This window comes from Papilio xuthus, unplaced genomic scaffold (assembly GCF_000836235.2).
Source record: "Papilio xuthus unplaced genomic scaffold, Pxut_1.1 DF825946.1, whole genome shotgun sequence".
Taxonomy (NCBI): domain Eukaryota; kingdom Metazoa; phylum Arthropoda; class Insecta; order Lepidoptera; family Papilionidae; genus Papilio; species Papilio xuthus.
This window is the reverse complement of record NW_013532703.1, coordinates 2,948,416-2,975,227: the sequence shown is the minus strand read 5'-3', so window position 1 is coordinate 2,975,227 and position 26,812 is coordinate 2,948,416. Positions and strand designations below refer to the sequence as shown.

Sequence of the window (26,812 nt, the reverse complement as noted above, 5' to 3'; positions counted from 1 at the left end):
TTTTTTTTTGTTGTGTGGCTCTATGCCACCCTCTCGTTCCCCTAACTTATGCTGTCAGGGACTTGGGGTGCGGGAATATCTTTATTTCTTTATAAGTGTTTAAACAGCAATTACATAGTCTTAAAATTATATCACATTCTTTTCTTACATCTAGGTTAAAAAACATTAAAACAATTAAAAAATTTAAAATTGAAAGGTTAAACAGTGAAATCTGTATACAAGTTAAAAACATTTTAAAATAAATCCAATAAAATAATAAAAACTATAGGAACAGAGGGGTTCAGTGGGTATGCCTCCGCTATGGAGGAGCATCCCACATAAAGCATTCCCCTCTGAAAAAAAATTAAAAAAATTAGGTGGGTTGCCGATTGCAGAAGGGTTTATGGTCCACTTTTCAATCTTCAAATGACAATAATAACAACGTAGGTAACGCGCGATGGTTCAATGTCCGTTCCAGTCGGCACCCACAGCAGAAGTGTTCTGCTGCCGTGCCTCGGCTGGTAAGGTGTTGACCCATCGAACGCCGACAGACGGCGGTGGCGTTCTTCTTCTTCTTCCCCTGGTGACATAGGCTATATTTGTTAGGTTTTTTTCTAATTCCGCGCGAATGAAATAGCAGACAATTGCTAGTGCTCATATTCTGTCAATGCTTTATTGACTAGGCCAGAAATATTACTGAATAATGAATTAAATCGTACGTTAAATTATAAATGCTTGCCTCAAACCATATTTCTATTTACGACGGTTTAATCTTATGGAAATGACAATTAAAATGTTCTCAACATTACGCTTACATGAGTATCTTTGCTCACTCAATGCCACGGGCCAAATTGCAGTGATCCATCTATACCAATCTATTTAATGGTGTCGTTCCCTGGCCCTTACATAAGAATTAATGACAACGTTATCTCATTTACTGTGTTTTTTTTTAAAGGAACCGGTTCTTACCAGCGTGATAAGTTAATCTTACTGATATTATAATATAAATGCGAATGTTTCGATGATTGGATGGACATTTCTTAGAAGGTATTTTTAGAATGGCTGCATGCACGACGATTAAATTTGGCAAAGATGTATAACAGTCTAGAAGAATACAAAGACTTTAATAAAATTCGATAAAGATATAATTTGTTATTCGCCTTTAAGGACATAACAAAGTTTCATTCCTTTGATGAAAGAAATGAAACAAGAAAAAAAAAGGAATTTGGACGGAAGAAGTTACTTTTTGCTGTATCAATTTTATTTGTTTAAATTATTTTTTAAAAATACCAGTCAATCTAATTTTAAAGTATTCGGCGTGGATATCCCAATATTAGGCATCTTAATTGAAAAGATCTTCCATCATGCCGTTCCAAGGATACACTTAGGTCGAAAATTATGATTTATTTTCGTATATAGATTTAAATAATAATAAATTGTGTTATCGACTGTACCTTATTAAAACATCGTGAGCACCGCACCTTTATTAATGGAACGAAACCTGACACGACCAATGTGGCGCAATAATTAACCTAAATAGAGACAGGACATAAATGTAACCACTTTACCTCACTTTCAATGTTATTGAGCTAGACAGAGAGAGATTATTAATGTATTTTAAAATTTAAAACATCAAAACTTTAAAACAAATTATGTAACCTAAATTAGACCCACTTCCCGTTGTTCCAATTTTTTCTTAAAATTTAATAAAATTGTTTTGACATAACTATGAATGAAAATAAAATGAAGCTGTCAACCTATCTAAATATAAAACTCTACAATACAATTTGTCCTTTAATACGAGTATAACCTTTTATATCTGCTTCTGACAAGCTTTTGTTATTTAATTCTTTTGCACAAAGGAATTCTCGGTACAAAAGCTTCAGTAAAATATTACGATAAATTATCTTTCAACAGATAATGGAGAAAATAATATGAAACATATACGAAGATAAGTTGTTTATTTCGTATTGATTTTTTCAATTAAAATGAATTTTGAAATAGACTTACTTTTTTTTAATTCCGCGCGGACTGAGTCGCGGTCGATAGATTGTTTTTTATATTCTGTACACATATAACTTGATACATAATTCCACTAAATGAGCGCGTAGAGATATCGTGACCACGGTTATGTAAATACAACAGATCAACGTTAGCCCAAGACACAATACGCAACTAAATTACTTAGTTTTTAAACATATTGTTATTTTTCCTACGTTATAAATTACTAATAATACAGCGTCTTCGTAGTCTCTCCGTCTCTCTCTTTCTCTCTCTCTCTTATGTCAAAATTATTTTTCTTCATTATTGTCTTTTTTTTCATTGATTTATTTTCTACTAGGTGTTACCAGCGACTCCGTCCGCGGGGAACTAAAAAGGGCAACGTTCACCCCGCTATTACAGCGATTTCAGGTGGCCACTCGCTCGTTTGCCACCTTATGATATAAAAAATATTGTATTTACCAAATACACTAAAAAGATTGTACTATACCTGCTTTTATCATATTACGTTTATACCATTTTAAAATCAATTTAGATCAGTAACCTCATTGATCTCGCAAAAAAGGTTGCTATAAGGAAAAAAAAACTATTAAATGTAGAAACTGTTTAACGGTTATTATGGTATCCGTAACTGTAATAACCGATCCGTTAGAAAAGAAAAATAATAAAATATTACTGGCAGTCAACATGAGTCTATTGATAGCGAAATAAAACACTGGCAACTAAGATTTTTTTACATTTTAATTAATTTTATTATAAAAAACTGTACGCTGCAAATTGTATACAATCACGCGTTTTATACTAGGCTGGAAAGAATATATTCGTTTTTCACATCCATATTTTATGAAGACCTAGTACTTCTCAGACAACTTGGTCAACGCATCGGCAAAATATTAATGATGATAAAATAATAATTAGCATACTTAATTTATAAAGGTGCACGTGATAATGATAGAAACAGAGGCTAATTTTCATTCCATTTGAAATACAAAGTAGACAATGTTGGCCGGATAATCCTGCGACGCGTCACCTGTGCTTGGCCGGTTCTTAAAAGAATAAAAATGAATAGACCGTATCATGATGGAATATGTGCAACGGACGCACACTGCCAACTATGCAACTATGTTTATAGAATTAACAACTATCTTTAAATAAGAAAAGCTTTATTAAACTTATTGGAACAACTTAAAGTAATTTCGTTTTATCATTAATTTTTTTTTGTTTGTATCGCTTGACACACATTTTTTTTTTCTTAAATTTGATTAGGATGTTTACTATTACTTTGAAATAAACGTTTAGTTTAAAGTGTAGATTTTAGTTCAAAATATATTTATCTAAAACAGAATTTAATAATTTAATATTAGATTATCTAACGACCGATTCATCGCAATTTCGCCGAAGCCTTAAAACATTTTATAATATCGTAAGACCACCAAAGACGTATCTGTTAAAGACAAAAGGAAGGCAACAGTCTGACCGCAGACAAAGGCGCGTTTGTAACCTAACTAATGACAGAAGATGAAGATAATATAAACTTTACTAGAGCATTAAAAATAAATTTCTAACGTGGATTTTAATCAGCCATATTTTTTTTAAATTCTAGTCAAAACAAAATGACTAATTTGAAATTAGATAAAAAAACATTTATTCTAATAATCTGATAAGATTACTAACAAAATCAAGTAATTAAAAAAATAATTTTGAATGCACTAAGAAAATATTCTGCCAATGATGCAAGGATAAAAATTCACGACCTCCTTTACTCTTTGGTATACGTGAATGGTAGCTTATTTTACGAATGAAATAAAAGAATCTTTATAACTACGTCATTAAAAAATACTCGGCGTGCCTGTCTTTACCCTTCCATACTATGGCGTTAATTATGGCCGGCGAACAATGAACAAGATTCCCAGAATTGTGTTGACCGCTCTCCCCGCATTAACATCTATGTTTTTGTGATGCAACCACAGGTTCTCGATCCAAGATAACGTATTATTAAGTTTACGATTGCAATATTTATGTAAACACTATTTAATAGTTGTTTTAGTACTAACATATTTCTTTTTATTTTAATTTCTCTTTCTGAAATAATCAGTAGATAATCTATATAGTTTTAAAGGCTTTGACTTTAACCGTGACTGATTAATCTATATATATAAAAATCAATGCTGTTCGTTTGTCTCGCTTAAACTCGAAAACGGCTGAACGGACTTATCTTGGTTTTGAAATGTTCGTAGAGGTCTAGGGAAGGTTTAAAAGGTGAGAAAAATTCAATTGCCGGGAACTAATTAATTTTTATTTTCATTACACACGGACGGAGTCGCGGGCGACAGCTAGTGTATTATAAAATAAGGGCTTGAATACGAGTACAAGCTATAAACGAGCACTCTTGGATATATATATATATATATATATATATTTATAGCCCCCACTAAGAAGCTCGGAGCCGGAGCCTAAGTTAGGGGTGACTAGGCCATTGTCAACCACAGTATAGCTTTTAGAAAATAATCGTAGATCTTTGCTATATTTCTATATATATATACATATACGGCTCCGAGCTTCTTAGTGGGGGCTTATGAGCTGATGATGATGATGAACAGTAGAAGCTATGCAATCAACTGAATTACAGTAAAATTGTTCTTTCATTAAATTAAACAAGCATATTAAATCACTGTTAGAGTAAAGGCACAAATAAAAAAAGTTTTTATCTTTTTCTTACGAGAGTGTATAACATTATTGACGTTGGAAGCCATCTTTGATAAATGGACAGTCCTCAGGCTTTCATCTAAACGAATAGCCATCTTCTATCAATGTCGATTGCGATAAAAAGGGAGAACGTATTTTCTAATTTACTGATACGATAATATACAAAAACCAATTTTAATTAAGTGTTAAAGTCTGTCAACAGAAGGCAAACGCCATTTGTCACTTCGATAATAACTCGAAAAAGCTTTAGTAGTCGAAACGGAGTCTGGCGGGAAAAAAATAAAATTGACACAGGTTTAAATATAGAACGAGTTCCCGCCATTCTTCTTTGTTTTTTAGACGACATTAATATTTCTCGTCCAAAGCAACCTTACGAGCGTGTATTTTTTATTCTGATTCACTTTTAAAAATACCTTTTTCGTTGTAATAAAATGCACGGTTTAATCCAGATTATAGAGTAAGCCTGACTTTTTTATTTTACAACGTGTTAGGCGGTTACGGAGGTGGAGAAGTTTATGGGTGTGTTGTTTTATTCGGCTTCCAGTAATAAAATACGTCAGTGTAATCTTAATTACAATTTAAATTACAGCTTTCTTTTCATTTTTATTTAAAAGCAATAATTAAAGTTAGACAGGAGAAAAAGAGCAATGAAAAAAAGCATAGCTGAGAGTAAAGTACTAGATCAGGTTTCATAATACTGCCTTTCAGCATCAATCAGTCCCCCTTAAATAATAATAAAGATAAAGATGGATGCATTTTATTGTTTAGTATACCATAACAAACAAATCCTAAGTGCCAATATGTTCATCGATTTTCGAGTTGCATATGAACATTTATCCAATGTTCTTACGGTTACGGAAATCATCGTGATGCAACGTATCTGCAGAGAAATTCAAAGATATGTGTAAAGTCAACCAACCCGCATTGGTCCAGCGTGGTTGACTATGGCCTCGTCACCCTTAACTTAATAGCCTCTTGGTGAGGACGTATAGTGAGCTATTGATGATGAACAAACATTTCCTAGCGTTCGTAACTTCATTATTTAAACGAAACAGAGAAAGAAAAACTTTGTTCACTCTTATTTCATATTTTGGGTCTATTTTTTACTCTGCTGGAGTTCCACATTCTTGAAAAAGTAGCTACTACTTTGAAAGTAAAGACTTAGTAACTTAAGATTGATTTCGAATAAGTCAATTGGTACTTAACATTAAAGTGTGAAGTATTCTTAAAAGTATCATGAGAGTAAGACGACCGAGATAATAAGTTGTATATTAAAAATTTAATAGAGCATTCGAGAACGCTATAAAAATGCCTCTTAAGTAACCATACATAGCAATTTTCTATCGTGAAATTATCATAAAAACACACGCGTACCCCATTTGTTCGTCTCACGAGAATTTCTTTATTCCAGACCAAATTATCCGATAAAAAAGATCTCATACGGAGGCCGATAGCAAAGTGTGATAACCCGTAAAACGTGGGATTTTACGTTCAACGATTATAGTAAATTATGGTTTAAGAATAATTTAGTTTCCTTGATACGCATCTGTCTTTTGTTTTGTAATATTACGTACTGTTTAAATATTATTGTTGGGAAAATGAAGAAAGCAACGTGTCATGGCAACTAAGATACTCCTTACTAACATATAAATGCGAAAGATTAGATGCATTGATGGATGTTTGATAGAAGGTATCTCTAAAGCGGCTGCATGGCTCTCACTGACATTTGGCACAGATGTAGAACATAGTCGGGAAGAACACATAGGCTACTATTTTTTTTAATTTCAACCAGTCAGAACTGTAAGCGTTAGCTACTTTATTCATATTTGTCTATTATGGTCGGTTACCCGTTGATCGATTTGAAATGAGGTGGCATTCTTACTTAGGGTTGGAGATTATTTATTGGGATAAAGTGTATAGTCTGGATTTCAGTTTGTTTTTATGCAGCTTTTTATGTTAATAAATTAAAAAGTTCGCATCATATCTAAGATCAGATCTAGACAATAAAAGAGACCGATGTTGGATTTATTGAATTTAAATATCTTACAAAATAGAATTCTTTGAATTTGTTACATCTTTGACCTCTTACTTGAGATCTTAAACGACCAATAAAAACGATATTGCAAAATTTAATACACCAATAAATGTACTCTTTTTGCAACATAAATGGAATCAAATTATTGATACATGGTACCATTAAAACTAAAAATTAATTTCAATTCGATGTAGCTTAGTAAATTATTTTGGGTAAAATAAGGAGAAAAATACTAAATTACATAGACTGTTTTTATGACTACTGCCTTTAAATTTATATATAAAAAAAAAAACATTTTATTAAATTAAACGTGCAACAATATATAGGGTTTAATTATATCTCATAGTCTATACATCACTCGCATATTTACAAACATCGATGTCGAGGTCAAGGGTCTCTTAGTACATTGGAATGAATGCATGGAAACACGCACGATTCGCCACAGGGCGTGAATGCCTTGTTAGGGCACGTACACACGGAGATGACCTGACGACAATCTGACCTACGTCTGGGTCAGTGTGTCACAGGCCTTATTACATGATGATCGATCATTTTGCTCTCTTTCCTGTTGACCAGAATACATCAAGTTACATTATTATGTTTAATACATTATAAAATACATATTCAACTAATTTTACAAGATCTCACAGATTTAAGACCATTTTTTTTATCCTCAAAAACAAATATTTTATGCTTGCTATGACGTTTTTTTTATATCATAAGGTGGCAAACGAGCGAGCAGCCACCTGAAATCGTTGAAATAGCGAAGTGACCGTTGCCCATAAACTTACGCATTTGCATAAGCGTTGCCTACCTTTAATCGACGGAGGAGAGGATGCACAGAAAAAAATATTATGTTATAAGGTATTCAATTCTGATATCTTAGTAAAGTGCAAAATAATATCCTGACAAATCCAATGTCTTTATTATCCTTTTTGAGATACCAAATATTATTTTCTATTACAATTTATTCTAATTTTCATATACTGTAGTCTTAAATTTATTAAACAGTACAAATCTCGTAAAGAACCAAAGCTGTAACCACATATTACATTCAACGAGGTTAGATTTATGAATGTAACTGACTGCGCAATCGTTTAACGTATCGCGTGTTGGACATAACTAAGGAGACAAATAACAGGAAAAATTACCCTGTCGTGTGGCGAGGTAAGTCTCGAGCCGTGTGGCATGGCACTAACAGCACTTCCGTGCCCTCACCCGGACTGGGTAAATGGGCCCCGCGAGCTCCGGTCCACTTACGTCCCTCTATCTAGTTTATGCGTGTTTATAGTCAGTTCAACTTAAATTGGCGCGTGGTATTTTTTGTCTAAATAATCCGCGTATCAGTACAGATAGTTTTTTTTTCAAAACTTAAATAATTGTTATACTAATGTGTGTAAATTTTCATTTCTTTTTTTACAGTGTAATAAACAAGCAATTGCAAATGTTGCATTGTTTTTTTTTTGGCAATGCTTTGAAGGCATAATTAATATTAAAATAATAACTAATTTATGGCGATTACATAATTAAAAGAATCGTTGAATATCTGTCCAATGAAATTGGTGGTTCCGATTGATTTGTTAATATTTCTCATACTCATCGATTGTCTACAATCACACGCGCCAATATGGCTTGAACTATTTATACCATGTAATGGCAATACCTGCACTGTATCATGAATGTTTGCGTACATCAATCGACAAAGTGTATGCTTGACCACCAAGAAGTATTTTCCGAACTTTTAAATAAGGACCGAACTTTAAATTTAATTAAAATATTATATTGGATATTCTATAAATTAGAAAATACATTTACATCTACTGTTTTTAAGTACAAAAATATCTAAATATCATGTTGTAGTACAAATATATAACGATTTAGAATAAAAACTTCCAAACGTAGTTACAACTTCATTAAAAGTAATTATTTAACAAAGTTTCTATTATTATTTTACGCAGATTTCTAATCCATATAATATAATTTTATATCTCGATTAATGTAGACAATTGACCTGCAAATTAGATAGATTATTTCCAGGTTAATTCATAGTCTATGTAAACAATAAAAACTGTAATTCTGACTAGGTTAACGATATGAATGTTTTCTCCAACGTTTCTAAAGCGATTAAGACTAAGTCTTGAACGTGAAATAATCATTAAAAGGATGATTAGAATATTAGATTATTGTATTTATTATTAGACAAAAGAAATATTTCGATTTCAGTCTGGACACCAGAGCAGTAGAAAACCGTCGTTAACGTACCGGTTACTTCAGCTATTTCTCACTAGTCAATATATCATCATAATAGTGGTATTCCGGCAGAAAGGTCTAACCAGGTAATTTGCGGTGAGCGTACAAATAATCACAACAATGCGACATTTGGGAACTTCGTGTAGACTTCGGTTGCGGTAGACCACATCTCGGATTTATGGTCGCTAATCCTATCAACAAATACAGTGGCGTTAACGACGTACATGTGCAGAGGAGAAAATCACATGCGTTATTAATCTAACGTGAAAACAAAAGACATATAGAAACAGAGAGAGAGGCAATTGTTTCATCATACTCAGCCTAAACTTGTCCCCATCGATTGCCACAATGCCCGGTCCTGTGCCGCCCGCATCCAGTAATGTAAACTGGCAAGGCAATAGGCAATTGTTTAAAGCATTTTATTTCAGAGTTGCTAGACAAAAATTTACACGCGAAATTAAAAAATCTTCACTTTAAATATTTTCCCATCTAAAGTATAATAATTATTATTTTAAACTTAATTATCTATGTTTATGTTCGAGTTAATCTCTTACTTGATAGAGTCGAGAGAACTTACTTTCAATTCTACAAAACAAGAATCGTTATCAACAGACATGTTTCATAAATATCCTAGCAAACCTTTAGCGTACGAGTAAAAATAAACTTCAAAGAACTGTTTAATTAAATACCGGTTATTTTTACAACCTACCGTTTAAATATAGATCCTCTCTCAGAATTGCTTTGCGGTGTTTGTCGATAAATAAAAGGGATATAAAATGATGTACCTATTCCTTATCGATATCGAAAATCTTTATTGAATATATTTATTTGTAGTTATGGAATAAATTAATATGTTCGATATAAAGTGAGGTATTCATCATTGCCTTAAGTAATGTTTACCCTAAAATTTATCTTAAATCCCTAAAATGTTACATGATCCTCGTTAGTTGTACTCGTATATATGACTCATTCAGAAATGTTAGATAAGCGGCAAGAAAGAGACAGAGGTGGGAGGTTAGTGCTAAGCCTAGAGAACGCGGATCGCACTAGAAGATGACCATCGATGATTTTTTTTGGTAAAATCCCCCACAACCTTACTTCCCCGCAGCAAAGTATCTTTCTTTAGATTTCCCGCGAACCCTAAATAAGACCATGCAAAAGAAAGTTATATAATCTAATCTTAGTTCTACTCTACAATTATTTTTTGTCGATTTAAAAACAATTTAATATTTTATCGATATCGACAACGGTTCGTCACTATCGTAACAGTTACCTCCTGTGCCACTTTTTCAATCGTCATAAAACACGTAGCAATAAAATATGATAATATGGTCTGCAGCTGACTGTCCAGCTAGAGAACAGTACGGCAGACATATTACTGTTATTGCTTCTCCCGACATGCAAGTTTTACGAACATAATTATATTTTTTACACCGTCACAGGAATAAGTCGATAATTGAATAAGTGGTGAATCCTAACTGCGTAGGTTTTTTTTAAGCCAGATGGGAAAGTGTGCAACTGTTTGTATATGTATAATCTTAATAATAAGCAAATGTTTGGATGGATGCATGTTTGTCTCTGTCCAAAATGGCTCAACGGATCACGATAAAATTTAACATAGATGTAGAGCATAATCAAAAAGAAAGCATAAGCTACTTACAAAGTTTTTTTTAATACCGCACGGACAGAGTCGCGAGTCGAGCTAGTAATAAAAAAATGGGTAATCATAAGTAATTGTAAAGGTTCTTTTAAGCCAGGTGTGGTATGTATATGTGAATGTGGAAAGCGAATGTGTGTTTATATTATGAGTTCTTTCTTCATATTTATAAGTCTAAAATATCTTAAGATTTTATTTATTATTTAAAGGCAACTTTATTTAACATTATTTTAGTTTCCATTAGGAAACAATAATAGATGTAGCTCCTAATTTATGGCACTGACCTTACCTTTAGTCTTATTATAAACTGACTGACATTTATACAGTAAAGTTCGCTTTATTATTAACCTCATCACCACAAATACCTCTTCACAAATATATTAGATACCTAATATAAAATTATCTCTTAAGCATTCGGCAATTAAGATTTCTGTTTAAGATAAGCACGGGTCAAATGCTGTCAAAATAAACAATACAGGCAAAAATGTGAAGTATTTTTGCCGTCTAGAAATACAGCTTTAATATTAGAACCCCTTTATTCAATGAGAAAGTTTCGTACTTTAAGGAGTAAATCTTACTTCTTACTATCTTACTAATATCATAAATGCGAATGTTTAGATGGATGGAAGGCATCTCCAGAACGGCTGAACGGGTCTCGCTGAAATTTTCCATAGATATAGAACATAGTCTGAAAGAACACATAGGCTACTAATTAAGTTTATTTTCATTACAAGCGGACGGAGTCTCAGGCGACAGCTTATAAGGAAAAATGGTAGGAGTATTTCTCTGTCTATCACCTAAAGTCTAGACTTATCCGTAATGGAAACGGAGAAAGTAAAAAATAGGGCAACAACAAAGAAGCGGTCAGTTGTATGCGCCGACGTATCCGGCCACTTGCATCCGGTCGATAGCAACAGCGTAGTACTTACGTGATTCGCGTTTGAATATCGAACCGTCTGTTACGTAATGACGCGCGAATTCTATTTAACGTTACATTGAGTAACCACAAATCTTTGTGTGTTACTTAAGTCTGACGTCACAAAACAATATAGCAATTGCTTATATTGAAACGAAGATATACGCAAACATTCCAATTCGGAAAACAAAACAATATAAGTCTTTAAAAGATGAACAATGAAGAAGGTAATTAGTAAATATTTTCCTATTAGTTTAAGAGGCAATTAATTCAATTAAAGTTTAAATTAAACATTTCATTCTTTTTAAATAGATAATAAATTTCCTTCTCAAAATGGTTAACGAAAGCGGCAAAAGTTTGTGCTAATCTGAAGTGGACGGATTGTCTCGCCGATAGGCAATCTCAGTTCAATCGCTAAATAAAATCTTTTCGATTTAACCATTTCCTTTTAACAGTTCTTCAGCTAACGAAAGATCTTTGTAGTTTTAACGTGTGGTACAAGTGATATGGAATGAACGATTTATAGATTTTTTAAATTGCCTTAAATGTAATTTCAAATTAACAAGTTATAAAATAAATTCGTCTTAGCCAAAATTTAGTTTTTAAATTATTATTTTATTCAATAATAAATATTTAAATAAACATTCATCTGTTACTGGCACTATCATTAGACACTTGTATTATTTAAGAAAACAGAACATGAAGCGTACTCTATCATTCCCAGAATATGTAGTAAACATAATATGTTTTATGATGGTTTTGACACTGGGAACCCACTACTAGAAGTAAATAAGGTATTCTTATCAATGGACTAGCACCCGCAACTCCGTCCGCGTGAAATTAAAAAAAATAGTAGTCTATGTATTCGTCCAGACTACGTTTACAACTATATCAAATTTCATCAAGATCCTTGCAGCAGTTTTGACAACATCCATACAAACATTCGCTTTTATAATATTAGTAAAATAGTAAAATTATTTCAGCCGCTACAGCACATAAATTGGGACACACAATCACAAACAGTTACGTACGAGCCGTCCACATAAAGGGACGTCGTATAAAATCCTACGCTTGATTTATATTGCTTACCGCGACGGCCATTTTCAGTGGAACCTAACACGCTTATGGCGCCGTCGCCGCAGCCGTAGACACTATAAAGAAAATTAATTGGCAACCAGATACATTTTACAAGACAACGTGTGACTACTGACATTTTACATGTACGGAATTTACGAAATATTAACTTACCAGCTTTCGCACCAACTCCGTCGGTGCGGAATTAACAAAAACCTTAATTAGTAGCCGATGTGTTCTTGTAGACTATGTTCTAGATATATGCTAAATTGCATCGAGATCTGTTGAGCCTTTCTGGAGATACCTTCAAACAAACATCCATCCATCCATTCATACATCTAAACATTCGCATTTATAATATCAGTAAGATAGTACTATTTTAATTATTTTTTAACGAAAGAGGTCTGATATTTTAATTAAAATAGATTAATAATTTTCAAAATAAATATATCGTGTTTTTTTTCTTAGGATTTTATAAACTTGTATTATTTACCACTTCTATTAATTTCATTTTAAATAAAAGTGGTTACGCACTTTAACTAACGTTTCAAGCATTAATTTTGATAGAAAAATATTTTATATAAAATTATTTACATAACAATTTAACGTAACATTTAAAACGCAAACAGTTTTAAAGTTCAAGGTAAATCTACAATTTAAAAATAAAATGTATACGAAAAATAAAACACAATCTTTACACAACAAAACAAATAAAATTTTTGTTTCTTTCGTTTATCATTTAACGAACAAATTCTTAAAACAACGACGACAAAGCTTTCAATGAAAGCTTCAATAATTCAATTGACTGCGCTTCAATGTCAATAAATCAAGCTGCGAGCTTCGAGCTTCCACGAAGTTGCAGGAAGGGAATGCATCCTATCGATATGGTCAAAACTACTCGCCTGCAATTAAATTGCAAAACACAGTTAATTAAGTGAATACTTAAGTTGTCACTAAGTTTATATTATAATATATTTGTTTTGTTTTATATTATTAGGTATATTTTTCCCAAATTACAAAAATTGTCGCAAGTATAAAATATTTTGATATATCTGAAAGCATTTAAAATTAATCTTTATTAGTGTTTGAAATTTAAATATTAAACTCTTTACTTGTTAAAGCCAGTAAGTTGATCAAAAACGATTAACCAACTGTCAGTAGGCCAAAATTACCTTCTTCCTTCCTCTTCTTATCAATTAACTTCACTGAATTACGATCTTCACAAATATTACCTACCTACAGTATGTATTTTTGTAATAAATAAATAAGAATTATACTAAAAAAATGTGAGAAATCGTAATCGAGATTTCAAGCTACATTAAATGTGTACAAAATTTTACTTATCTACCATTGATGTGCTCTAAGATGGTAAGTTATCCAAAACGGTGCTCCACATACAAACGTGTTTGCAATTAGTTAGGTCCAGTTGAGAGGCAGGTCTTGAACAGGTCCGGACGTATCTGATCGTTACGCACAACGCAAATACAGGATGATTTAAAATTACCTTTCAAATGTTCTAACTGTTAGAACGAGCAGACAGCTTCTACTGATTTCATTTTCATGGTCACTGAATTAATGTAAATAGAAATATTAATAATAGGATAACATACTTTAAAACTAGAACATGATAACTTTATATGCCTTCCTCCTTTTTTAAATAGGCTGATATCAAATTACATCCTTTTGTTGCAAAAGATGATGAGATATTCTTAGTACCAAAGCATCTTGTCCACGGCTACTATTTCCATTATTTAATAAAGAAATGAGCACTGTCTTCTACATCTTAATTTGCTCTATCCAGGATATAATCGAAAGAAAAACGGATCTAAAATACCTTATATATAAAATTCTCGTGTCACATTATTAGTTACCATACTCCTCCGAAACGTTTGACCGATTGTTATATAATTTTATATGCATATCAAGTAGGTCCGAGTATCGAGTACTATTTTTAATCCCGCGCAGACAGAGCCGTGGACGACAGCTAGTATACATATATAGTTCTTCATATGCAAGATAAAACACAGCTGTTATATTTGCCTATAATGTAAATATGCACGGCAATCGAGGTCATAGCCTTGAGACAAGTAAATAAATAGTTGAATCAGCAGAAAACATTTACGTATATAAATTAATGATGAATAATTAAATCTTATTTGATGACTTTTTACAGACTATTAAGAAAATTGAGCGTTTGTATTTACGTCGTATGTTGGTGCAATTTCCACCACTTTATGTAATTTCTTGATATAAGATGTATAATACCAGGAGCGACTGTTGCTCAGAGGTTAAGAACCTGACTTGTAATCTGCAGGTCTCGGGTTCGAATCCCGCCATTTACATATGGACATTTATCCGATATCATTACGATTAAGGAAAACATCATGATGCAACCTGCTCATATTTACTAAGAAATTCAAAGATATGTGTGAAGTCAATCCGTACTAGGCCAGCGTGGTTTACTGTCTAGTCACCCCTATTAGGGTAGGCTCCGAGGCTCTCAGTGGGAACATATTGACCTGATGATCAGTACCAAAAGTTTCAGGTCTGCTATAAAATGTACCGCCAGCTTATTAATTTGCGTCTACTATAATTCATTTATATATGAAAATAGCATACAAATAAGTAAAAGTAGAGTGGACAGTTCCGAGCATTATAATTTTGCATTCATTCCGCCTGTGACACAATTGTTTAGAGTACACAAATACAGTTATGTCATATTAATTGAAACCGCAAACCTATTCACGTGAGCTAAAAATTACAAATTTTAACGCCAATTATTGCAAATTTACCGTATGCTTTTTTTATTTTCCTCATTTTAATTATGCTCGGTTATTATATCATTGATGTATTCGAAAGTTGATTATTTATATTACACGGTCGTGGTTAAAAACAACTAGGCTGACCACCTGTCACTTTCAAATTAAAACACTTTTTCAATTACGATATTTACTTTTAAAGTTATAATACATACTTCACCTTTTTGAAGCGTATATTATATTACCATAGACAGATATTAAGTTTATTTAGTATACATTATTTAGTGTAATAAAATTTGAACATCCTGTATAACAGTTGAAGACACAATCTTTAAGACTATATATTAAGAGTGCATCGTATGTCCGCGGAAGTGTTTTTGTGCGCACGCGTTTACGGTTCAAAGCGCATACTAGTTACGGTCCACGGCTTTATTTGTGTTCGCTCACTACTACTGCTACCTTTTGTATCGGCCATCTTAATGTATTACTATCCATTGTTTGCAACAATCAAACTTATAGTGAAAAATAAAACACCATGTATATTTAAAAATTACAAGGTTCTTAGTATCTTACTAATGTTATCTTAGTTCTTACTAATATTATAAATGCAATGTTTAGATGGATGGATGTTTGTTAAAACTCTGAAAACGGATCTCGATGAAATTTGGCATTGATGTAGAGCATACTCTGTAAGAACACATAGGCTACTTATAAAGTTTTTTTTTAAATACCTCACAAATAGAGTCACGGGCGACAGCTAGTGCATAAATACAGTGAATTATTTTCAATGATAAAATATTAATTTAATTTTTTTAAATACGATACTATATTACTACGCATATATCTTTGTTATTAGACGATATATTTGTCAGCAACAGCTTTTAATGTTAGACTACCTAGTTCCTATAGCAATGAATAATTAATATTGTTAAATATCATATATTTCCTTGATTTTATATTACTTTTCTATGTTATGTTAGCGTTGAATAATGCTCACGTCTTCCAAGAACTTAGTCATATATTTGTTATTCTCTCATAATGCTTACTAAGATATAATATTAATATACAAATAATCTTATCTGTTGTACAAGTTAATATAGATTTGATTTCATTTCAAGTAAGTAAAGTCAATAAAAATAAAGCACGTAAAGTAATCAGCTATGAATTCTTTGCAACCAAAATATTTGCATTTTAATTACAGCCAAGCATCAATTAAATTAATTAATAATTAAAACGAAATTCAAGCTCACTCGTAAACAATATTTTCTTAATCACAAAAAGTATTTTACGGTAGTATTAAAAAATTTGATTTATGATTATATTCCGTGTTAGAATCGCATTAAACCATAAAGGTAATTAATCCATAGACACAAAGACTCGGCCACTGGTTCCGGGTCCAGGCAGCGCAGGTTCGATGCCCGTTCCGCTTTGCCCACCTCGTGTGAACAACGCCCTATCATTTCGGGAAATTCTCTGGAACTATAACAATGGTTACTATCCTTATGCCTTAAATGGAATCGAACATTGCATTGCGCGGTTTAAGCGGATTGGTAATATATTTACGATGTTTGATTATTTTTTTAACATATACATAGCAATTTTGGAATGTAATGACAATGCTACTAAATAAATCATTTGAGAAAAGAATTAGTATTGCCTGGAAATTGAAAGGATTTCTTCCACATACGGGATGTTGTAACTATTTTTATACATCTTAAATTAAAGAATACCACCAATATTTTTAAAAATAAGGAAAAATTTCGTAACCAACTCTATGTGTCATGACTGCAAAATGATTCCAATGATGTAATGCAAAATGTCACGGCTTCTAATTCAACTCACAATCCGAATAGCAACTCGTCAAGTAAGTTTGCAAATTTCGCCTCCTAATCTTTTAATTAACAGCTCACGTACAAAAAGATTCTCATGATAGAGTAGAAACTGTATTGTTCACATCGTAATGGATTAATTTTAATGTTATCAAAACGTCACAAACATATTAGAGCTAATAATAAATCTATATGCGTTAATATCCCGATTTATGTTAACATAGTATAAATGTGTATTTTATAGGATTCAAACTTTAAGGCAGATACCTTAAATTATGTTTTGAGCAGCGAACGAAATAAAACCCACAATAAAGTCTGGATACTACTGCATCCGCTTTCTAAGTTTTTAAATAAGTTAACCATCGGTTATGAGGAATAATATTAATAAATTTTCTTTGTTTGTTACCAGGTTCAGAATCCCGGGTGCAATGTACTCCAGAAGTGATGGCGGTCACCGTTCCCATGGATGGAGACAGGAAGATCACCTATCTCGACAACCTTAAAGGTAAACTATCGCCGCTGCCCTTTGTCTTGTAGAGATATTCCACTTTGTTGAAGAAGGTAGAATTATGTTGAATTGTATAATAACCGCTTTGGTGTCAGCTTGGGTGAACTAAATATATGTTAGTCTCCTCTTAGTTGGCAGGACATTCATGTACCATTGCACCATTACTTTTGATAAGTATCTGCATGATTCTATTGAAACAACCGATATTATAGAGTAATTATTTGTAAGAATTTGAAGAATTTAAAAAGAAAGCAATTTGACAATCCCTTAGTGACTATATTTAAGTGCAGGAGTATTGAGTTTCACTATCCGATGATCTAGTCTAGGTATAGGAGGGGACAACTACCATTCGAAGTTGTTTTTTGTATCTATTTTACTGCCTCGCCCAACTCTCCTGGCGACATCTAGGGCAATAGTAAAGATTCTGTAATATTCTACAAAATGCACTGGTCCTTTAATATTCTTTCCCGGGAACAGTCTCTCATCAACTGAGCCTAGACAAACCGCAGTTTTAACTAAAAACATATTTCTGTTAACAATTCACATACGCTGTATGCCCTTAGCACACACTTCTCCGTGTTCCTTATGTCCACTGATGTGTTTGTGTGAATTATTGGATATTGTTTGGAATACCGACTTGCTTAGCATTCTTAGAAACTCGTTTGTTAAGGATTTGTATTTTTATTTCTAGTTATTACTTATTTTTATAATCTCTATAAGTTTCTTAATTTACTGAGATTCTAAGATTTGTTTTATCTGAGATTGAAAGTGAAGGCTGTAAGGACCATTCACTTATTGTATATCATTGAAAAAGCGCTTTCAATTTAAATTCCTTCCTTTGACATCTTATAATTATTTTTTTTAATTCTCATCAAAGGATTCAATTCCTTTAATGCTATGAAGTCTGCTCACAAAGGCCTGTCAGATTAGATATACGATCCAGAATTAATTAAAGGAATTAAATTTGAATGAGATTAATATAAGATAGAGTTTATGAAATAATATATTATGAATTACCTCAATCGCCGTAATTGGTCTTGTATATTTGATGAGTTCATCTATTAACTAGTTGTCGCTCCAACACCGTCCGCACGGAATTAAAAAAAAATTAACTAATAGCCTATGTTCTTCCAGGCTATAGAAATAAATTCACAGAATTTATTTTAAAATTTATCGATTCAGGTATCTCTCCAGTAAAAACTTGAAAAGCTACCAGGGACTGTATTATGAATTATTTCCTACTTTATATTTCAATTCTAAAAAAAAATTAATGGTGTCTCTTTTCTTGATATATTCAAGAAATCAATAAATATATTTTCAATTGATTATTCGTAAACGATAAATAGCTCGCTCAAACGCTATTGAACTAAGCAAATGCAGTAAATCCATTCAATCCTGGCAATTCATTCGTCAAGACATGTAGATGCGTCTAAACTGTGCAGATCCTTTACCTTGATGAATTTCATTCTTCAAGTCATCGTTAATTGCACCATCTACTTTATTGCATTGAAAGATTCAATATACAAAAGTGTATCTTGACTTACCTATCCTAATGACATGTAAAAAATGTAGGTCTGATAAAATCTTTTGCTAGTTTTATAACACAAAAACATGGTGTACTCTTTTAGCCCGTGATATATAAAAGTTAGTTTTGGTTTATATGCAACAGTTTGTCTTCTTGCATCTGATTTTATGAATTTAACTTCTAATGTTATTGTAGTTTCATTCATCCATAAATCAGACTGTTCCCACGACACGGGGATCGTGGCAGATCTTTTCTTTCGATTCGAAAACATTTATGTGATATTTATACACGTACGTTCGCTTCCATTGATGTGTCAATTCAGTATACGCGAGGTGGAAAGATTTACAACCAAGCGGGTTACTATTGCTTCTTTACCTTTTTCGTTGAAACCTGACGGTTTATAAATTGTCTAGCTGTTTCCAGCGATTTTCAAACAATTACTGCTATTCATCAGTGTTAAATAGTTAGCATTTGATTCGAGTCTGTATCTACCATGTTTCTTCATATCCATCTTTTATGTCATCCACAGTAATTTGAATTACGGTCAAGGAAAACATCGTGATGCAACCGACATATATTTGGGAAGGAAATTTAAAGTGTGAAGTCAACCAACCCGCACTGGGCCAGCGTAGTTGACTATGGTCTAGTCACCTCTAACTTAGAACAGGCTCCGAGCCCCTCGGTGGGGTCGTATAATGAGCTGATGCTGAATTTAAATAAAAAGGAAGAACGATAAATTTCTTTATTTTTAATAATAAAGATGATATATATTATAGTACTGCCACTTTTTGGGCAAATATTTGTTTTCAACCAGATTTACTTTTACTTGTTCCAGATTACAAACCCTGCCTACCGAATATCGAGAACAATGCTGCGACTTTTGTCCTCGATTTGCAGGACCATCACAAGTGCGGAGTAACCAGAGTCATCAATCAAATTACGGTAACGAAAATATTTTTAGAGCAATTACTTCTAATATAGAGTGAAAACTGTACAAGAGTAGACTGACGAAAGGATGGTCCTAACTGTCACGAAGACGGCGACATATATCGCATTGGTTCTTCCAAAAATCAGCGCTCTTTATTACATTAAAAGTTCTGCCTCAATTATCTTTCAATACTGCAACGAATAATTATTCAGGAAATTATTTTAACGCATTTATTTAAAGTGTAACTTATATTCCAGGGCAGACGTACGTTCTACCACAAGATAATGATAGAACTGGGCGATGGCGGACGAGAGACAGTGACAGTTCGCTGTATGGTCACCGGCAAACCGCATCTACTCGCCAGGCGAGCTGTGGAGCCATTCCCACTAGACTTTAACGAACCTGAGTAAGTAGATTTGCCATTTATTTAAGCTTCACAATCTTTCGATTCAAATACAGTGTAATCCTCTCTAGAACAGAGTAATTTTTATCATACTAATATTATACATACCAATGTTTACATCGATGGATGGATGTTTGACTGAAGATATCACCAGAACGGCTGAACGGATCTCGATGAAATTTAGTATGCATATAGAACATAATATGGAACAACACATAAGCTACCAATTATGTTATTTTTTAATTTCGCGCAAACAAATTCGCAGGCGACCGCTATATGTGCTAAATGTAATTTATGAAATTCTGGTGCTGAAGTAAATTCCTATGGAAATCCATAATATCTTTATTTAACGTAATCACATCCGCGTGTAACGAATTTTAAATTATGGTCTCTCTCTTTCAAAATCATTGCTATCGATAAAATCTCTAAATTTTAATTCCAGTGTCCTAAACATCACGAGATACGAGGAAGGTCGTGCACCAGAACCAGTATTAGGAGCAGTTGTAAAGCAAAATGGCAAACAGTGAGTATTCAATTCCCACAACTAAAGTCTTTTAAGTTATTATTAAATATATCCTGTTGTCCACTACGAGCATGAAGTTCACGTTAAGATAAAAAAGTAGTAAATTAGTGCTTTCAATACTATTAGTTAGTATTGAATCAAGATCTTATTATATTTACTAGTTTGGCCAAGTAATTGGTATTGGATCAAAAGAAAAAGTTTTTATTGGTACTCAAGCAAATCTCTTATTAAGAAGTTGATTTATGTTAGTAAAATAAAAAGATTCTTCTTTTCCTTGTATCACGTTTGCAGGGTGTCTGGCGAGATATCAGTCAGTCCCGGCACTCCGCTGTCTATGGAGATCTTCTTGGACAACTCCTCGGCGCCGGTGTACGGTCTGCTTGTTAGTTACATGCAAGTCACTGATACCGGCAAGCAGCAGGAGACCATTGTCTTCAATGGGTAAGACTTTATCATTGATATTATCTCCATCATCAAAATTGGAGAATTGACAAAATTGGAGAAGTCTGTGGGACGGAAATTAAATCTTAAGTATTCTTTTTTTGAGTTTTTTTTTATGCCCTGAATGATCTAAAAATCTATTTCTAGTTTTCATTTTAAGTTTATAGATTGACAAAGCATATTTAAACACATTTGAAATAATTCCAGTTGTTCTGTGGACCCTTACTTATTCGACAACTTCGTGACGACCGACGGCGACGTGCTCGCGGCCAAGTTCAAAGCCTTCAAGTTTCCGGACACCACTTACGTGCAGTTCCGAGGAACTGTCACCGTTTGCTTGGACAAATGCCAGGGGGTAAGTCCATATTATGATAAACAGCTTACAATTTTACTATTCTCTAGAGACAGAACTTAATTTTACTTACTAATATTATAAATAAGAAAGATTAGATGAATGAATGAATGTTAGTCAGAAGGATTATTGGAACGACTCAACGGGTCTTCATGAAATTTGGCAGGTCAGATGTAGATTAAACATAGTCTGGAAGATCATCTGCTTGTTAAGTTTTTTTTTAATTCCATGCTAACGGAGTCGTGGGCAACAGCTCATTATATTGTAGAAGATAAAACGTTCGATAATGGAAAGAAAAGAAAAATAGGCGTTATTCTAAAATCTATTGAACGATTTATTTCTTAAGATTCTATTTTATAACTGATTAAATGCAATATTCTCTGTGTATAGGTCCAATGCAGTAACGGCGCAATAGGATACGGCAGAAAACGGCGTTCAGTTGCCTCCAGCGCTGACTCCAACAAAGTATACGAAGTATCTTTGACCACGTTCATCAAGGTCGACTGGACTGACCCAGATGCCGCCAGAGACTCGGGTTTGTTAATTGCTAAACAAAATTTAAGAAAAGAATCATTAGTTGTCACTCTGGAAGCACCTTAGTGGAGATTTAACATGAGAACTTTAAGCGAGTTACTTAGCGACCAGTTAATGTCTGAATGCAGTAACAGCGTTCAATAATTTTTTTCTCACCGTTATTTCTCAATTTATAATTCAATAAAATAATACGTTGTTTATAATATTGGTGCCCATTTTTCATAAAAAATCTACTATTAAGGTTCGAAGGGTAACTAATTTGTAGTTGCTATTTAATTCTTGTTTCTTTTCCAATATTCCAGAATATCTGTCGCTATTAAAAAATCTGAAGGTAGCTAATCAGAAGCTAGGAGATATCGACGGCACGCCTGCCACAGTCGCCGAGCACACACAGGACAATAGGCTGGTGATACACTCGACGGAACAAATCAACGCCGCCAATGTACTCACACAGAGTTGCGTACTGCTTTTCATTGGCTTACTATTAGCGTATTATTAATATTACATTAACTATTCATTTATTTTATAAATAAATGTAAATTAAATGGAATGTTCTAGATCCCGATAAAATTTATTTATTTGTATGTTCGCATTTAAATGCAGATTGTGAGAGAGACGAACTTATACTAAAGAGCGAGACATACTATAAATTTGTTGTTAACATTAGAAAACTCTATCTTTATTACAGATCATATTTTGATTTACATTTATTTAAAAATAAATGAATACAGTACTCTAGTTTGTCAAACAGCTACCGAATTTTAAATGAAAAAAAAAATAATTAAACTTTAGACACATTTTATAGTGTATGGAAATCATAAAAACAAATTCTCTAATGACTTTTATATAATTTTTGAAGATACAGAAACTTACCGTGGGTTTCTGAGACCAAAATACATCGTTCTCTCTGTTTTGTCAAAATGACATGGATGACTATATGTTTTATACAAAATTTTGGGCTCACAAACCCACAGACAAAAATTATTTGCACTCTCTGTTCTTTTTTTAATGTGATAAAAAGACAATTAGACTATCTTTATTTGCATACAAAATAATTGCATCACAAATAATTAACTGTTAACTTAATATCGTACATTTTACCAACTACATTTTAATTACTATAAAATGATTAGATTTAAGTAAAAGTGATTTAATTTTAATTTAAGTATACCGTAAAGTTTAGTGCCTAATTAATTATTAGTTAAAATAACAATAATACTAATGCTGACGCATTTAAGTCCGCTAGTCTTAAAAATAAATGGGTTTATTCAATAAGAAATACGTGCTCATTTTTTCTTCTTTTATGAACAAATATACCAATATTGTAACTTTATTTTTAAATCTCATTTCGTCACTGGCACCAATAGGTCAAGGTTTAAAAAAAATCTGGATTACTAGTTCGAACTTTAAATTGGTAAATAGTTTTTAATTTATGACCAACACCGATATCTATAAATGGATAGGGCATTGCTTGGAAATGACTACTTTAACTTCCATCTTTTTAAACGCGTCTATTATTGTTACGTGACAAATAATTCAAATATCAAATAGTCACATAAAAATACGTCATATAACCAATCCATTTATAAATGTTTGCTAAAAAAACAAATTTGTACTCATACATATTCTAACACTGTTTTAACACCGTTACATCTAGTATTTATATTAGCCGTTTGTTTCTGAGACCAAAATCGCTTTGTAAAATATATTGTCATCCCTGTCATTTTCATTGATAAAACAGGGATAATAATATGTTTCAAACAGACATTTTGGTCTCGGTAAATAATAGAGAGCTCGTGGCAGAGATGTTACTTTAAAATACGATCTATATATCCCTTAACTTGTCCAAATAAGAACAAAATGTTTTCCTTTAAATATCCAACGTTTTTGTAACGTTTAATAGAAAGGACTGGGTATTAAGTAATCACTTTTAAGTTTTTTTTTCTGTTTTGTTTTAAGCAAAACTTTCTACATGGTGCTTCGTTATACGTAACAATTTTTCAGTTTTGTATTTTCTAAACTGCTAATAGATAAGATTAACAAATGAATTAAAAATGTACGAAAAGTAATTTACTGTGTTTTTATTAAATACTAGCTGTCACCCGCGACTCCGGCCTCGTGGATATATAAAAAAACTTAATATATAGATAAGTTAAATAAAAAGCAGCTCTTCAAGGCATAAATTCGAAAAAAAGATTAAACAGTATCCTATGTCCATCTCCTGGCTCTAGGCTACTTCCTCACCAATTTTCAACCATATCGGTAAAGCTGTTCTTGAGTTATAAATAGTGTAACACGACTTTCTTTTATATATATATAGATTTCCATATTTCTTACACCACAGCTGTAGAGTAAAAAATATGCAAATTAAAAAAAACAAGTAACATAGCATTTGTTTTAAGGTTTGTAAATAAAGCGAATTCAAAGATTTCAGTCTTTTAATAGAATCATTTTAACTGATCAATCTAAACATACTAATAAAGGAAATAAACATTCATAAAGAAATATCTAATAAATCACAAGACATCTAAAGTTTATTATAAAAACATTATTTCCTAGAAGTATGTGGTTTTCGTAAATTTACATTTTACAAAGGATAAACCACAAATAATTTTAAATTGCAAAATACGATTTTAAATGCTCCTAAAAATAAATTATTCGAATTTATTTCTTAAGTGTTACTAATCATGTTAACGCAGTTATGAAAACAAATACAATCGAACCTAGGTTCGCGAGATTCCAAGGGACTGTGACATTTTTCTCACTTATAGAGATTTTACCAGAGTTTCGCGCTCATGGAGGTTGTCCGTAATAACCGGAAAATGACTCTCCCTTATCCATATTCGACTCTAAACAACATTCGAACAGCAGCTTTGCCAAAAAAAATAAGATATTAATGTTGTCAATTACTCGTTTTCCTAATATTATAATGCCTTAGTTGACAGCAAAAATATTATTATACAATTAGCTTTTAATAAAGACAAAAATATATGTTTTGAATTTAATAATTCTTCTACACTGTTCAATTACAATTAAATTTTAAATTTACTTTTTATAACTAAAACATTAGCAAAAGAAAAGGTTATATACAAAACAGTTGATTTAGTGTATTAATACTTCGCAAATGAAATAGCGTTTCATGTAAATAATGAATATTAAAAGTTAAAATGAAACGATTTAAAAATTACAGGATAGATTACTTTTAAGCTTTTTATTTATTTCAAATCATGTATGTAATGTTCACTCTGGAATGATCGTACGATACGTTAGCTGCCAACACGATTTTTTTTTAACTTTGTCCAAAACCATTTGAATGGGGCCTTGCGGGTCACGCTGTATACAACAATTTGATTAAAAAGCCACAGCGAGGTGTTGAATGGAACTATGGCTTGTCGGACACATAGTCCGACACGGCCTGATTGAAACATTAGCTTGTCGGATATATAGTCCGACATGGCAGCTAACGTGTTAAGATGGTGGATATCTTTTATGATAAAAGAATTACAATCTACATTACATTTAGTTAAAAATATAACAATTAAACACCGGAATGTTTAAAATACAATTTACTTATTGATAATCTAAAGAAACACATTCATAAATCATAAAAAACTTAGACACTGATTTAATAACATTTTAGCTGTATGTTAACCCTTAATTCGACGAAATTTTTTGTAGCAAAAAAACTGTTATTTTTTTGTAAATTCATACTTACGTAATTTTCTCTAAATTATAATAGTTCAATAGATTTTTTTAATTAGTTGTTCGTCACACTGGACACCATCGAATTAAGGGTTAACCCTTTATCGTATTCTGATTATTACAGTAATCATGAGTAGGACAAAGATGACGGGTAAACTTTCGAAATGACGACAAATAAATAACAGCGTTATAGCGTCAATAGCCTAATGGTTAAGGGTACGGATTTCCGATCACGAGGTCGGGGGTTCGAATCCCGCCATTCGACTATTGTAAACCATGTCCTAGCACAAGCATAAAGCTTAGTTGGAATGGTAAAAAAATATTAGTAAATTTACTAAAAAATCTGCTAATATTTAAAAAAAAAAACAAGTAATACTTATTACGAAGTATTTTTGGTGATACATATTAGCCACGTTGACGTCCATATTAGTAATCAACAGCGGTCAAAGGGTTAAACACATGATTAACTAAACAGTGTAACTGGATTTTTTGAGTAATACAGTAATAATTTAGTCGTCTAAAGAATCTATAACGAATATTTACGTGACAGTGGCGAGAACGTATTCAAAATTGTATGATAGTGTACTTTACCTCCGATAGGGTACGCTGTACAAATTTTGTCGATGACTTTATGAAAACGTTCTCACGAATATTCGTGATAAGTCTTTTGAAAACATAGTCTAATAATCA

The 26,812-nt window shown here is 32.3% G+C and overlaps 1 protein-coding gene across 1 annotated transcript in view; it reads left to right on the top strand.

The window, feature by feature from the left end:
* Positions 1–23,311, top strand: part of qsm (Zona pelucida superfamily protein qsm) — a 45,294-nt gene extending 21,983 nt beyond the window's left edge. The window contains exons 3-10 of the mRNA XM_013321718.1: positions 17,616–17,711; positions 20,075–20,181; positions 20,425–20,573; positions 21,013–21,093; positions 21,385–21,534; positions 21,742–21,889; positions 22,277–22,421; positions 22,723–23,311. Of these exons, the coding sequence (XP_013177172.1) occupies positions 17,616–17,711; positions 20,075–20,181; positions 20,425–20,573; positions 21,013–21,093; positions 21,385–21,534; positions 21,742–21,889; positions 22,277–22,421; positions 22,723–22,919 (1,073 nt within the window). The 3' untranslated portion in view covers positions 22,920–23,311. The remainder of the gene's footprint in view (positions 1–17,615; positions 17,712–20,074; positions 20,182–20,424; positions 20,574–21,012; positions 21,094–21,384; positions 21,535–21,741; positions 21,890–22,276; positions 22,422–22,722) is intronic.
* The last annotated feature ends 3,501 nt before the right edge of the window (positions 23,312–26,812 follow it).